At 49.2% G+C, this 13,437-nt stretch overlaps 5 protein-coding genes across 5 annotated transcripts; 3 read left to right on the top strand and 2 right to left on the bottom strand.

Moving 5' to 3' along the window:
* Window positions 1-2: 2 nt before the first annotated feature.
* On the top strand, window positions 3-931 carry BDV59DRAFT_29574 (uncharacterized protein). Its single transcript, XM_073696137.1, has one exon. The coding sequence runs from the start codon at window positions 68-70 to the stop codon at window positions 653-655; it is 588 nt and encodes a 195-aa protein (XP_073548072.1). The 5' UTR covers window positions 3-67; the 3' UTR covers window positions 656-931.
* A 444-nt stretch (window positions 932-1,375) lies between these two features.
* BDV59DRAFT_178005 (kinase-like domain-containing protein) lies at window positions 1,376-3,326 on the bottom strand. The gene is made up of 2 exons (XM_073689696.1): window positions 1,660-3,326; window positions 1,376-1,610 (listed from the first exon to the last, which is right to left on the bottom strand). Exons 1-2 carry the CDS (start codon window positions 2,611-2,613, stop codon window positions 1,479-1,481), a joined length of 1,086 nt encoding a protein of 361 aa, XP_073548071.1. The 5' UTR covers window positions 2,614-3,326; the 3' UTR covers window positions 1,376-1,478.
* A 5-nt stretch (window positions 3,327-3,331) lies between these two features.
* BDV59DRAFT_178003 (cation-translocating P-type ATPase) lies at window positions 3,332-6,918 on the top strand. Its single transcript, XM_073689695.1, has one exon. The coding sequence runs from the start codon at window positions 3,599-3,601 to the stop codon at window positions 6,863-6,865; it is 3,267 nt and encodes a 1,088-aa protein (XP_073548070.1). The 5' UTR covers window positions 3,332-3,598; the 3' UTR covers window positions 6,866-6,918.
* Window positions 6,919-8,530: 1,612 nt separating this feature from the next.
* Window positions 8,531-11,263, top strand: BDV59DRAFT_207806 (uncharacterized protein; the record flags this gene model as incomplete). Its single annotated transcript, XM_073695071.1, has 4 exons — window positions 8,531-9,204; window positions 9,262-10,436; window positions 10,490-10,811; window positions 10,843-11,263. 4 exons carry the CDS (start codon window positions 8,531-8,533, stop codon window positions 11,261-11,263), a joined length of 2,592 nt encoding a protein of 863 aa, XP_073548069.1.
* Window positions 11,264-12,325: 1,062 nt separating this feature from the next.
* BDV59DRAFT_193160 (uncharacterized protein) lies at window positions 12,326-13,318 on the bottom strand (the record flags this gene model as incomplete). Its single annotated transcript, XM_073692176.1, has 1 exon — window positions 12,326-13,318. One exon carries the CDS (start codon window positions 13,316-13,318, stop codon window positions 12,326-12,328), a length of 993 nt encoding a protein of 330 aa, XP_073548068.1.
* Window positions 13,319-13,437: the final 119 nt, after the last annotated feature.

The following is a 13,437-nucleotide window of genomic DNA, read 5'->3' as shown; positions in this document are numbered from 1 at the left end:
TAAAGAATATAAACTCTGGATAACCCCGCCCATTCACTCAGCTTAAAGATCCTGCATCTAAGTAAGAATGGCCATTTACCTCGCCATCCCGATCATTGACGAACTAGTTCGACACGTGGAAGATGATCCAGAGAGTAACAACGCCGTCCAGGCCATGGTAGCCGCAGTCCTGAATTACTATTACTCGCCACAGAACGGTTACGGGGTTTCATTCGGACAACACCGGAACGACACTCGCGTGGATGCCATTATCACCCGTATTCAGAGCGATTTCCCCGGGGACCGACGGGTAGTCGACCACATGTACGTCAACGCCAGTCGGTCATCTGATCCTATCTATACGTCTCTAGGAGAGCTTGGAGACTCGTTGCGGGGTTTGAGCAGCGAGGTTCAACAATGTTGGGCAATCGTCGTGCAGGGCCGTGCCTTTAAGATTTACAGCTATCAGAAAGAACCCGAGGGGGATTATCGCCTTGTCCCTTGGTTCCCTCCTACTGTGCTTTTGCGCAACCCGTTTGATGTGCGGGACGATGCTGCGGTGATCGACTGGATGTTACGACATATAGCCAAGGCCGAGATCTCGACTGCTCGCCGAAGGGTAAAGGCTGGACCAGTTGTTGACAATGGGGAGGTAGTTCGAATGCGCGTTAAATAGCAATCTATAGGAGAAGCCAAGAGTATGTGTGGACAAAATGAGGGCCTCGTGGGTATTCCCTTGTGCGGTGTCTAGCTTAAATTAAAGGGATCCTATACCGAGCTGGTACAGCAGAGTCCTCTTGCATAGCCTTAATTACTTTCCTCACCGTATTTCCGGGGGACAGAGATCGTTTCTAGGTTAAAATTGCCTTTCGTGTGTTACTGACTCGAAAATATTTCATGTTCGAAGGCAGGCCCTTTGGCCATCTTTCTGGAAAATACGAGAGCTTCTGATATTTGAGGTGATGACGGCACACAAAAAAAAATGGCCAAACTCCATTCGCGTACTATTTCTCACTCACGTACGCCCATATATGTAAAAGTTGTCGCAACACTGAAACAAATCTACACAATACTCTTACCTGATGCGATAAGCACATTCTTGGGGTAAGTATCGTGGTGAGGATAAGCGCTCTATGTATCTCTCTAATACTATTAACGGTAGAGCGCCATCACACCTAGCGGGATACTAGTTATCGTTCAAGGGCCCTATAGAACTTCCAGAAACATAGAACTCTGGTATTATAGTAAGAAGGGTTCGAAATGTGGAGACCACCGAACTGTTCCTTGCGCAGTCAACCAACTTTTGGGCCTTGCGATAATAGCTTTCGTCTCCTATGAAGTCGGCCCTGGTGTATATAAGCGATATAATTAGGAGAATATGGAGAACTATTGGATCCATCTAGTCTAACCACGTACCATGTCTACCAAATATAGATATAAAGTGGTATTGTGACCTACCAAGTTTAATACATAAATCTGGGACCAAATCCACGTACAGACTACCAGCCCATGTCTCCAGGGTCACAAACATGTATCCCGTACACCCATTCCGAACGGAGTACGTCAGACGCTACTATTCGACGAGAATGAATAGGACATAACATGGCGTAAATGACGTTCTGACAGCTGGTCTACTAGCCAGTTAATCAAGAGTTAACGCATCTAGTAAATTATAGATACCTTATTCAGATCTTCAATGGGCCGGTAGCCATGGCAGGATTGCCGACCTCGGAGGTACGCCTTGAACCCAGTGTCTTCCACGGTACATGGCATTCTCCATAGAAGGTAACCACATCTCATAGCCATGTAAACCAAGCCAGCGGCCCAAATATCGCCAGGTCGTGGATCAGATACAGGCTCACTAAGCTCTTCCGGAGGAAGGTAAGGAAGAGTTCCAGCTAGCTTCCGTGGAGGAGAGGAGGCTGTTGTTTCAAGAGGAAAGCCGGTTTGCTCTATATCTTTCCCAGTCTCTTCACTGAGCCATTGCGCACTGCCAAAGTCAGTCAATTTGACGGCTCCATGTGCGGTGAGCAGGATATTCTCTGTCTTTATATCCCGGTGCGCGACTGCGTTATCGTGGAGGTAAGAAACCGCACGCATAATTTGTTTAAAGAAGCAGTCTGCCTCGAGAGCGTCCAATGTCCCGTACGTGGATATAAGTGTCTTGAGGTCACCCCCAGCACAGTACTCAGTAACGAGACAGGGCTCTCGCTGGTTGTTATGGAGGACGTCAAGCGCTCGGAGGATATTGGGATGCGACACGGTGGAGGCGAGGGACTGCTCGAAAAGCTGTCGGTTTAACACCGCCGGATTGGAGGATCGCCGGAAGACTTTTATTACATGAACTGCCTGATTGCGGCAAGACGCGCTTGGAAAACTCTTTGCGTATACCCTGACCGAACTTTGGGAACCGTAGTGAAGAATGTCGGTACAAGATCCGTATTTGTCTGAGAGGGAAGAAGGAGTGCTCGAGGGCAGCAAGGCCACCTTTTCGAAACTACTGGATTCAAATTTGTTCGTCCGGCAGCGTGTAATTATGTTAGAAAGGCCGGTGAAGAGATGCGAGTGGGATTTAGGATCGCGAGGCTCTATTCGGTGATGATGATGATGGGAGGCATAATCTCTCAACGCCATAGTTCATACGAGTAACAATACAAATGAGACGAAGATAAATCGAATAGAAGATCCATTGCCTTTATACCAGCTTTGGCGCCCCTTACCAGGGTTACGCAGATGTTGCGTGAGAAATCCTATCCAACCGTATGTACAGAGTCATGAGTACTGGCTGATTAAAGCCTCTGCATTTGAACCGTCACACGCAGAGCAGAAAGTGGTTGACCCTGGAAAGTCTCGTAAGAATCTTCTATGCCTTCGGCTAGAGTTCGCTTTAATCCATGGGTTATCATCTCGTAACAGAATCAACCAACTCATCCCGCGTGTGATCGTGAAAATCCTCCTGGATGCATGTCCGATTTATCACCTGCCCATTTCGGCCTGGAAAAGGATTGACTGCTTTCATTTCCCACGAGATAGGTGAGCCGGGATATCAATTACTAAATAAATGGCGCAAGCTCGCTAAGGGCTCTTGTGACTGCGGTTTATCGATTCGTTGGGATAAAAACCGCATAGAAACCAGATTCAGAGTAGAGAGTGGGTGATTTGATTAAGCAGAGTATGCGGGATTTTCCCCTAGAGTTGCCTGCCAATCGGCCAAGAGTCGTTGTCAGAGCCGGTGACGGTCATATTAAGGTACGGAATGCCTGACGAGCTAAATTGAGCTTGGTCTCGCCCGCTGTGTGGCTGGGAAAATTCCCGCAGCCATCGTTCGCCCAAAAGGGTAACCCGCCTCGCCGCTTCGCTTCTGACCCTTTCCCACTCCTTTACGCCCTGTCCGACATCGCTGGACGGTACCTGGGACTATGTCTGGACTATGGCTCCCCCACTGTCGTTACATCCTGTCATGGAATCGCTCTTCTGTCGCCTTTGGCATAGTCGATGGGGGCTATCGGAAAAAATCCTGTACTATATAATGGCAGAGAGTCATCCATGATGGACGTGCACTATTCAATCTATTCGTGTGTATTTTACTTTTGCTCCTTTTTCAGTCAGGACCGTCTATATGGACCAGTTAGCTTCCACCACGGAGTCTCCAGCAGAAAAGGACCCTGAGGGTGCCCGTGGCCGCATCAGATTCGATGGGCCACTTCCTCCAGAGCCCTCACGGGGTATCTACCGCCCTAGACAGGGCCTACATCGTTCCGTGAGCCAGGATACTATTCGAAGCTCCCGGAGTGGTTTTCAAAACCCTAGCACTACCGGGATCCCCATCGAATTTCGAACCGTTTCCTTCCAAATATCGGAGACGCAGAAGGCCAGAGAGGAGGCGATTAAACTGAAGCACGAGAAGGAAAAGCACCCGGATTATGATTACTTCGAGACCTTGGACTTCCATCTGCTCAGCACGGAGAAATTGTGCCAGGAATTCAACGTCGACCTCAGATATGGCCTGAGTGATTCGGCTGTTTCCACTCGCCTTCAGCGAGATGGCAAGAACCTCATCTCCCGCTACCGTGAGAACTATGTGAAGAAGATCCTGGGGTATGTCTTCGGTGGCTTCTGCTCAGTTCTGTGGGTTGGTGTCATTGTCTTCTTCCTGTGTTGGAAGCCCCTGAGCAATCCTCCTTCCATCCCCAACCTCGCCATGGCCATCCTCGTCATTATCGTCATCCTTCTACAGGCATCTTTCTCAGCCTTCCAAGACTGGTCGACAAAGCATGTGATGAACTCAATTCTCAACCTTCTCCCGTCCGAAACCCTCGTCCTGCGCGATGGAAAACAAATCCGGGTCCCGTCGACAGAACTCGTCACTGGTGATATAGTAACTGTTTCCATCGGTAACAAGGTTCCCGCGGACATGCGCATAGTTCAAAGTTCAGGGGATGTCCGCTTTGACCGTGCTGTTCTGACGGGAGAGTCGGATGAAGTTGAAGGCGCAACAGAGTCCACCGACAACAATTTCCTCGAAACTCGGAACATTGCCTTCATGGGTACAGGTGTTACAAATGGCAATGCCGTGGGCGTGGTGGTGCTCACTGGAAGTCGTTCGGTTATGGGACGTATCGCAAAGACAACAACCGCAGTCAAGCAAAAGCCGACCTTGATTCAAAAGGAAATCACACGTTTTGTGCGGATCATCATCTGTCTGACACTGACCCTTGTATTGGCTATATTGTTGACCTGGGCGGGCTGGCTACGCGTCGACCACCCTCAATACATGGGTGTGGTGGCGATGTTAAACAATATCATGGGTTGTGTTGTCGCTTTTATTCCTGAAGGCATGCCTGTTGGTGTGGCTCTTACACTTATGATCATTGCGAAACGAATGAAGAAGGTCAACATCCTCCCCAAGGGTCTTGCGACAGTCGAAACTCTGGGTTGCGTGAACGTCATTTGCTCGGACAAAACTGGTACCCTCACACAGAACAAGATGTCTGTCAAGTCGGTTGGATTACTTGACCAAAGGTTCGAGGTCGACAAACTGTTCACCCTGGGACGAAGTGGTCTTCCCGCTTCTCTTGTGCCTTTACTGCGCGCATCAAGCTTGTGCAACGATGCTTTCTTCGAGCCTGCCTCGATGTCACTGCCAATAAATGAGCGAGAGGTATCAGGAAATGCCACGGATGCTGCAGTCTTACGATTCGCAGAATCAATCGCCCCAAATGATACCGAGAAAACGTCACAATTTGAACGGATCCATCAGATCCCCTTTAACTCGAAAAACAAATGGGCCCTTACAATGCACAGAGATCCCACTTCGATCAACAAGCATCTTGTGATTGTAAAAGGTGCACCCGATGTGCTTCTCCCCAGGTGCAGCTCATACCTATCAGGCGCTGATAATAAAATCAAGCCTTTAGACGAGGCCGCTCGAGGGAAGTTATCAGAATTCCAAGCCGAGTTGGCCAGGAGGGCGGAACGCGTGATTTTGCTCTGCCAGCGGTACTATCTTCCACGGGCTACCATCGGGACGAATGATTTCAACGACGAGGTGCTGGCCGAAGCTGTGCAGGAGCTGACCATCATTGGAATTGTTGGAATAGTTGATCCGCCCCGTCCGGAGACTGCCCAAACGATTGCCTCTTGTCGACGTGCCGGGGCCAGGTTTTTCATGGTAACAGGAGATTTTGGTCTGACCGCGGCCGCCATTGCGAGGGAGATAGGATTATTTAGCGACAATGTCAGTCCTGACACGATAAGCGACTTGCGACATGACTCTAGCGACGATGATGAGAAAACAATGCTTCAATCGCGCCGCAGTCTCCTTGTCGATGGCTCTCATATGTCGTCATTGAATGAGGAGCAGTGGGATATTATCTCCAAATACGAGGAGATCGTTTTTGCACGTACATCACCAGAGCAGAAGCTGCGCATCGTGGAGGAGCTTAAATCCCGAAACAACGTTGTTGCTGTGACTGGCGATGGAGTCAATGATGCCCCAGCCCTACGCGCTGCAGACATCGGAATTGCAGTCGCTTCGGGAAGCGATGTCGCTATCGAAGCTGCAGACTTGATCCTCATGGATAAATTTGACTCCATCGTCGAAGCCATCCGGCTCGGCCGGCTTGTATTCCAGAACCTTCAGAAGCTTATTGCGTACTTGTTACCTGCTGGTAGCTGGTCCGAGATCTGGCCGGTGTTGATGAATGTGTTCTTTGGTGTCCCTCTGCCTTTGAGTTCCTTCCTCATGATCATCATTTGCGTGTTCACGGACCTGTTCCTGTCTCTTTCCCTCATTATGGAGAAGGAGGAATTCGACCTTCTCGCCGTTCCCCCACGCAACCATCTAAAGGACCACCTGATCAATCTGAAGATCTACGGCCAGTCTTACCTCTTCGTGGGTGTCATGGAAACAGTCTGTGCACATTCCATGTTCTTCCTCTATATGTACAAGAAAGCAGGAATCCCGTTTCATGCCCTCGTGTTCGCCTTCGAGAAATACACAGATGGGTTCTATGGATACAGTCAGGATGAGTTAACCCATTTCAACAGTGTCGGCCAAGGCGTCTACTTTGTTAGTCTCGTGATGCTGCAATGGGGCAATATCCTCTCCGTCCGCAACAAAAGAATGTCCATCTTGCAGGCTGACCCCGTGCGCAAACAGCGTCGGAACCCGTGGCTCCCCCTTGCTATGGCTGTATCACTTGCGATTGCTGTCTTTGTCACGGAGGTCCCGGGCTTCCATACCCTATTCGGCACTGCGCCTGTACCTATCGAGTTCTGGTTTATTCCTTTGGCATTGGCGTTGGGAATATTGTTGATGGATGAGCTGAGGAAGTTGGCCGTTCGTGCGTTCCCAAAGAGTATTATCGGCAGAATTGCTTGGTAGGGTTCCTCGATCGAAGGACGATGTAAATAAAATATAAGTATCAAGAATCAGACACTATATTCAAAGCTTACTCCAACCAGAATGTGCTCCTAACGCATCTTAGGCTGACAGAGACGTAAGTTTGGGGCGATTGGCTAAAAAATTGGAATTTTGGCTCTGGGACCATGGTTTACAACTACTTGGCGCACTTCGGTCGAATGTTAGACGCAGGAAGAGAAGAACGCAAAAGAACGGAGAGTTGTCCAAGGATATTTGTGATGAAAAAGGATCAACAGCCCTAAGTCCTACATGAAATAGCCGTATGTTTTCTAGGCCAGCGTCACGGAGGCTTTGTACTGGTTCAACAGATATCTTCTGAAAGCTAGGATATGTTGTCAGATGCAAAATGCAGCACAAAGAGAAATACGCATTCTAGGGGTCATCATGACCGTGACGTGAAGATAACGACATAATGTAGTAGCCCACCATCACATCGCAACAGAATCGGAATCAGAAGGAAATCTGGTCATAGAGAGGAAGACATAGAAGCCCACACCACCTCTGGGTTCGTCGCATATATCAATGTCCGCCAAAAAGAACCTTGCAGTGACACTCCTTGTCCATCTTGCTTTATTGACCGTTCGTCTATAGGGATATGATCCTGTCAATTCTGATCCAAACTGGCAGATATAGATGGTCGAGTGTGGTTATTCGAAGTTTGCAGGAGGCCATGCATGATTGGCCATCAAAGTGCGTACAACTTACGGTCTACCTATGTTCTGGATCTTGATTACACCTCCCGTTCAAAAATCGATCTCAGAAGCCTTCAAATTCCCCTTCCAATTTAACAGTTTCCAGAAATGACTATCGAATCAGACAATGAGATCCCCCGGTTCAATGAAGATTAGCAAGTATACAGATGACGAATAGTTAGGTCCGGGGAGGATACAAGCTAAGTGTCTTAATGGAAAAATGACCAGGGTCCGATCGATCAGATTGGTGTTTTTTCCTATTCGGGCGTCCCTCTTGTACTGAGGACGTTTGCATGAGCTTTGGCCGCAGTTTGCTTTTTGCATGACAATGTCACGAGATTTGATTATCAGTACGATCTGGTATACGCACAACTGTGTATGGCGAATCAGGTGCTCAATTGCTATGAAACATGCTTAGTCGTGGAATTTCCCCTGTTGGGGGTATTGCTCCGCTGAAGATCCAGCCTTGCCTTGGCCAGTTATTATGCCCAAGTACACAAGGCTGGCGGCCATATTCGGCGACAATCACTCTTACCGACCCCTCTCCTCTGATCGCTCGATCCTTGCCACGGTTTGGGGATTCCACAGCGTGCGTCAAGAATTATGTATATAAGGGGACAGTCGCCTCGTCTTGTAACGTGCGCGGAGTCTGATCGCCCGCACTGTTGCTTTATCTTTTCAGGTCAGTGATGTCAAAACGCCGCGGGATACGGAGTACGCGGACGAGTGGCAGTGTTCTTTCTTGACACGACGATCAATCGAGAATGCTCATCACTACCCTATCAAAGAGCACACAAGGCTGGAAAATCACTACATTATTAAGCGTTTCTGCTGCATCTGGCTGTCCCCTTTCGCTTCAATCATAAAGTGTTAGCCTCTTTCTTGTGGTACTGTTCTTTTGTCTCTCATCTCACCTTGTCAGCGTATTTGCAATATGGCAAGTCATGACGGAGCCATGTACTCTTTCTATTCCTCCGAATCCGAGGACGACGGTGCCTCAACCACAACTATAGACCAGGAAGACTGCTCAAAGAAGTCTCCCTCGGATGTAGTGTCCTTCCCTCGTCGGCTTTTCCAGAAGTTCCAATACACCAGTCTTCGAGATCTACCAGGGAAGGGAAGAGAACTCTTCGAGCAAGTTGAAATGAACACGAAAATCGAGACTATCCCTCTACCATTTGTCAAAGAAGAAATCCAACCAGGACAAGAGTGGATCAGAGGTGCTATGCTCTGTGCTTGGGGCACTGCATCCATTTTGATAATCAACGTTATTCTTACAATAATCGCGACCGCCGTCGCCTATTCGGGCGATGGCGACAAAAACTTCTCGCACGCGGAACTTTATCAAGGCACTTGCTCAGTGACTGGCACTTGGACGACCGGGATGCACCTGGTGATCAACGTCCTCAGCAGCATCTTGTTGGCGGCTAGTAATTATGTGATGCAGTGCTTGAGTGCACCGTCACGAGCGGACGTCAACAAAGCCCATTCAAGGCAGGACTGGCTAGATATTGGAACCTTGAGCCTTCGAAATCTCTGGGTCATGGATACGAAGAGAAAGATACTCTGGATTTTACTCTTTGTTAGCTCCTTGCCTATTCATATGCTGTTCGTAGTATGCCACTTACCTTATCTTCAAAGCAGAGTCACTGACCGGGAATCTAGATATAACACGGCTGTCTTTTCATCAATCAGCACTATAGACTACGGAATCGTCGTAATCCCAGATAATCTTGGAAAGAATGAATCCCTCGTTAGGGACGAATATGAGGCCCTGGAATTCTACCAACACATTGGTTTTACTGCAGACGACATACTAGCCGAACGATTCAATGGCACTTTCCACAACTTCAGTAGTCTGTCTGATTGCATCAACACGTACAATGTGGAATTTAACACCAAGGCTAGCACACTTCTTCTTATTACGGAGAGAGAGAACCTTCGCGGCTTTTCCAGTCTTGTTCCCATGGATATGATGATAACATTAGATGTTAACTGGATGCAAGGGCAACCCCAGTCAACACCCCGGTCCAGTGAGAAGAGCGTGCAAATCAAAGCTGGAAGCTGGAACTACCCACATTGGCTTTTTAAGGAAAACGGGACCGAAAATTGGCTTGATTTGCTGGATTTATTATATCCTTCCTACTCAGGCCAAAACGTTACAATGTACGACGCGAGATCGAAAGATACACACACGCTTGCCGCTTTTATTTTCAACAATAATCCCGATGAAAACTGGCTGGGTAGATTTCTTAACACGGCTTCGAACTGGCAGAACAGTTTGTGGGCTGCTCAGCTTTTGTTTCGCATCGATGCTCCTGCGGATTTGGAACACTATACTTACTACGCCGCTGACGATAGCGCTTCGATGTTACAACTTATTCCGAACATCACGGTATCTAGCTGCATGACTAAAGATGCAGATCAACACTGCCAGTTCTATTTCAGCTTGCCGATATGTCTCGCGGTCATTGCATGCAACATCGTCAAAGTATATTGCATGTATATGACCGCAAGAACAGATCACAGAGAGATCTTTCTAACCGTTGGTGATGCGCTCTCTTCTTTTCTGGATAACCCCGACACAATGACACGAGGGCATTGCTTTCTGTCAAGGGAAGATATGATGTACGGGTCTCGGCCCTGGGTTCAAAATACTCCACCAATGTTAGCCCACAGCAACTCGCCCAACAAGGTGACTTCTCAGGAAATATGTCCTCAACTGCTTCCTAAACGGAAGAGATGGCTGCAGGCCGCCAGCTGGAGGCGGTGGATCATTACTTATATATTGTACTTTCCCTTGCTCAAACAACAAGGATTTCTTCTAATAATCCACTCAGGTTTTTCATTTGTTTAGGTGTCTCCATATTTCTGTATATTCTGGGAATATCAGGGGTTGCAACGGAGCCCTATTTGTCCAATCTAGGCATTTCTGCGGCCAGAAAACTAGGATTGGGTAAGCCTAGCGGCTCTACTACCATTGTTCCCGGTCAAAATATCATTTCCCTAGCGCTCCTAGCCAACACACCGCAGCTTGTGTTTTCAACGCTATATCTCCTATGCAATGGCCTCTTTACGTGTATGCTTGCCGTGGCCGAATATAACGACTTTGCTACTCAACGAAAACCACTTCGAGTCTCTTGGCCAAAAGGTCAACAGCGGTCGACATATTACCTCAGTCTCCCATACCGATACAGTGCTCCCCTCATCACAGTGTCAGTCGCTATGCACTGGCTCCTCTCTCAGTGTATATTTTTTGGTGAAGATCAATGTCTTTGATGTACACGGCAAGAGGGTAGAACATAGCAGCGATTCAGATACTCAGCCTATCACATCATGCGGATACTCCCCGCTTGCTATGTTCGTAACCATTATAGTGGGAATAGTGGCTATGACGACCCTTGTCGGCTTTAGCTTCCGGCGCCTCCGGTCAAATATGCCACTGGCTTCGTACTGTAGCGCTGCAATCAGCGCAGCCTGCCATCCACCGCCGGGGGATGAGGATGCATCCTTGAAACCGGTGATGTGGGGAGAGGTGCGACAGGATTCGAGCGATAGTTCACGTTCGGAGGAGTTTACTGCGGAGAATTGCGCGCCAGGCTACGCACACTGCTCTTTTACTTCGAAGGAAGTCACTGCTCCTAGCATAGGTCGGTTATACTGTTAGCATTGGTTTATACAACTAGAAAATTGCATTGAGATATATATCCTATGACCTTCTAGATCCTGCTACAGTACCCCAGCATTTTCATAAACACAAAATGCCCCAAGTTTTCTATATTTGGCCGTTCCATACCTCATAGCGAACGCCTCCCCATGTTGCTCATTGCGGCGATTCCGCTGGTACACGGGATGCTCCAATTCGCGGAAGGGGGAGAGTGCGCAAATCGTCACGGCCATGCTTTTAAGTAATCCCTAGACCCTGGGCCGTGCTCTACATACTATTCTTATTTGCTATTCCTTTTCTTTTATTTTTATTGCCTGCGTACTTTTGCTACGCGCTTCTATAAAGACTTCTTCTGATTGGTTTCGCTCCTGTAAGACTTCGTGTTCTGCTACACCACCTATGCTTTTCCGTGCTCTGCCGCGACTTCGCTTCTAGCGTTTGCTCCCCCCTTCTTTGTTTCTGGCGTTGTTTCTGGTCTCCCAGCTTGCGCTACTTGCTTCATTGCTAGCCACATCTGTTCCCGTCTGTGTCTTCCTATATGCTCGTGATCATAGCCCTTGTTCCTTCCAGACTTTGTATAGACTGTAGGAACGTCTTTTAACTACTATTTAAATATTTTTCCTTCACGACGCCGAAGATCCCAGACGAACCAACATTCGACCTTAGTACCGGCTGATTCAACGTCTCGTTGTCTTCCCAGGTAATGCTGTTGTCGGTTGTGGAGTTCAGCTTCAAAAGGTCTAACGATTGAGGCTAACTCTCTGTAGCTTATATTCGGGGGGCCCTCCGTACGAACGGGTACACCGTTCCCACCCAGGGCTCTCTGGAATTCGACGCCATCTTGTGTGAGGATCAGTCGTTAATCATGGAGCGTATTACTTGATCCACAGTTTGAGGCCGATGACTATCTCGCGTTCTTAAGCAGTGATGTTACAGACTCACCTTGAAAGCAAGGTACTAGCTGTTTCGAACAACAATGGGGTATATGATATTAATAAGATTATACAGGTAATCATAACACATAGCTCATACAAGATACAAAAGCAACGCCTGGCTTATTGTCTACCGACGGGCAGGGAGCGGACGGGCCGTGCTCTCGATATGCGAGACAAACGTTTTGGACTCCGTGTCCTCCCACGGATGCGAGACACGCCCGGCCGGCCGGGGCGCATGCGTATAATCGCTAAGCATGTACTCGGGGTCGACGAAATCGGGGATTTTGAGCGCACCAGATCCGCGAACGGGGTGTTCGGGGCGCAGTCGATGCGAGCGGACGAGAAAGACGAGACGGCCCAAGACGCCGAACTCGAGCTTCAGTTTGATGCTGTAGACGAGCGATTTCAGGGTGGTTTGGATGACAAAGTAGTTGAGGTACTCGACGACCAGAAGGATGACGTCGAGGGCGATGATCAGCAGGTTGATGCCGAGCAGCTGGTACATGATGTTGCGGTTGATGTGGGAAGGGCGGCCGGGGGTGGCGGTGGGTGGCTCGACGCGCAGGATCTTGACGGTCTCGAGGATGTAGAGTCCGGAGAGGATGAATTCTTGCAGACAGAAGCCGGTGAGCTGGACGCGCTCCATGACGGTGTAGGCGGCGACCCAGTTGGGGCTGGGGAGGAAATTGGAGCCATAGGTGAGCACGGTGGTGGGGATGTGCAGGAGGACGGCATCGACGATGATCATGGCCAGCACGCGCCGGTGGACTTTGGTGTTCTGGATGACGAGGTTGAGGCGGGAGAGGAGGACGAGGGCCTGGCCGGTGACCATGAAGTACCAGCCGAGGGTGGACAGCGAGATGGAGAACCACAGCGGGGCCAGGTTGTAGTACTTGAGCACGAAGCTGATGGACTGGGGGATGATGCCCAGCACGGCGGAGAGGAGGAGACTCCAGAAGTAGAGGCCGCGATACCGCTTGAAGGTGATGAAGATGAGGACGATCAGCTCGAGTGCGTTGTACAGGGCGATTCCGAGAAAGGTGGTGAAGATGACCTTGATGGAGAAGTTGTCGCCATGGTAGGCGCCCACGATCCCGTCCAGGGCGTTGTCGTTGGACATGGTTATCGCCCCACCATGATCTCCTGCAGGAGATGCGGAGGTGGAGAGGGAGACCCAGAGATATAGCTCCTGGGGCCGGGCGATAATGGGAGACGGGGGAGACGGGGGAGCCATGGAGA

This window comes from Aspergillus ambiguus (genome assembly GCF_047715705.1).
Source record: "Aspergillus ambiguus strain CBS 117.58 unplaced genomic scaffold BDV59scaffold_15, whole genome shotgun sequence".
Classification (NCBI taxonomy): domain Eukaryota; kingdom Fungi; phylum Ascomycota; class Eurotiomycetes; order Eurotiales; family Aspergillaceae; genus Aspergillus; species Aspergillus ambiguus.
Note: the sequence above shows the minus strand (reverse complement) of the source record. Positions and strands in the feature narration are given on the sequence as shown.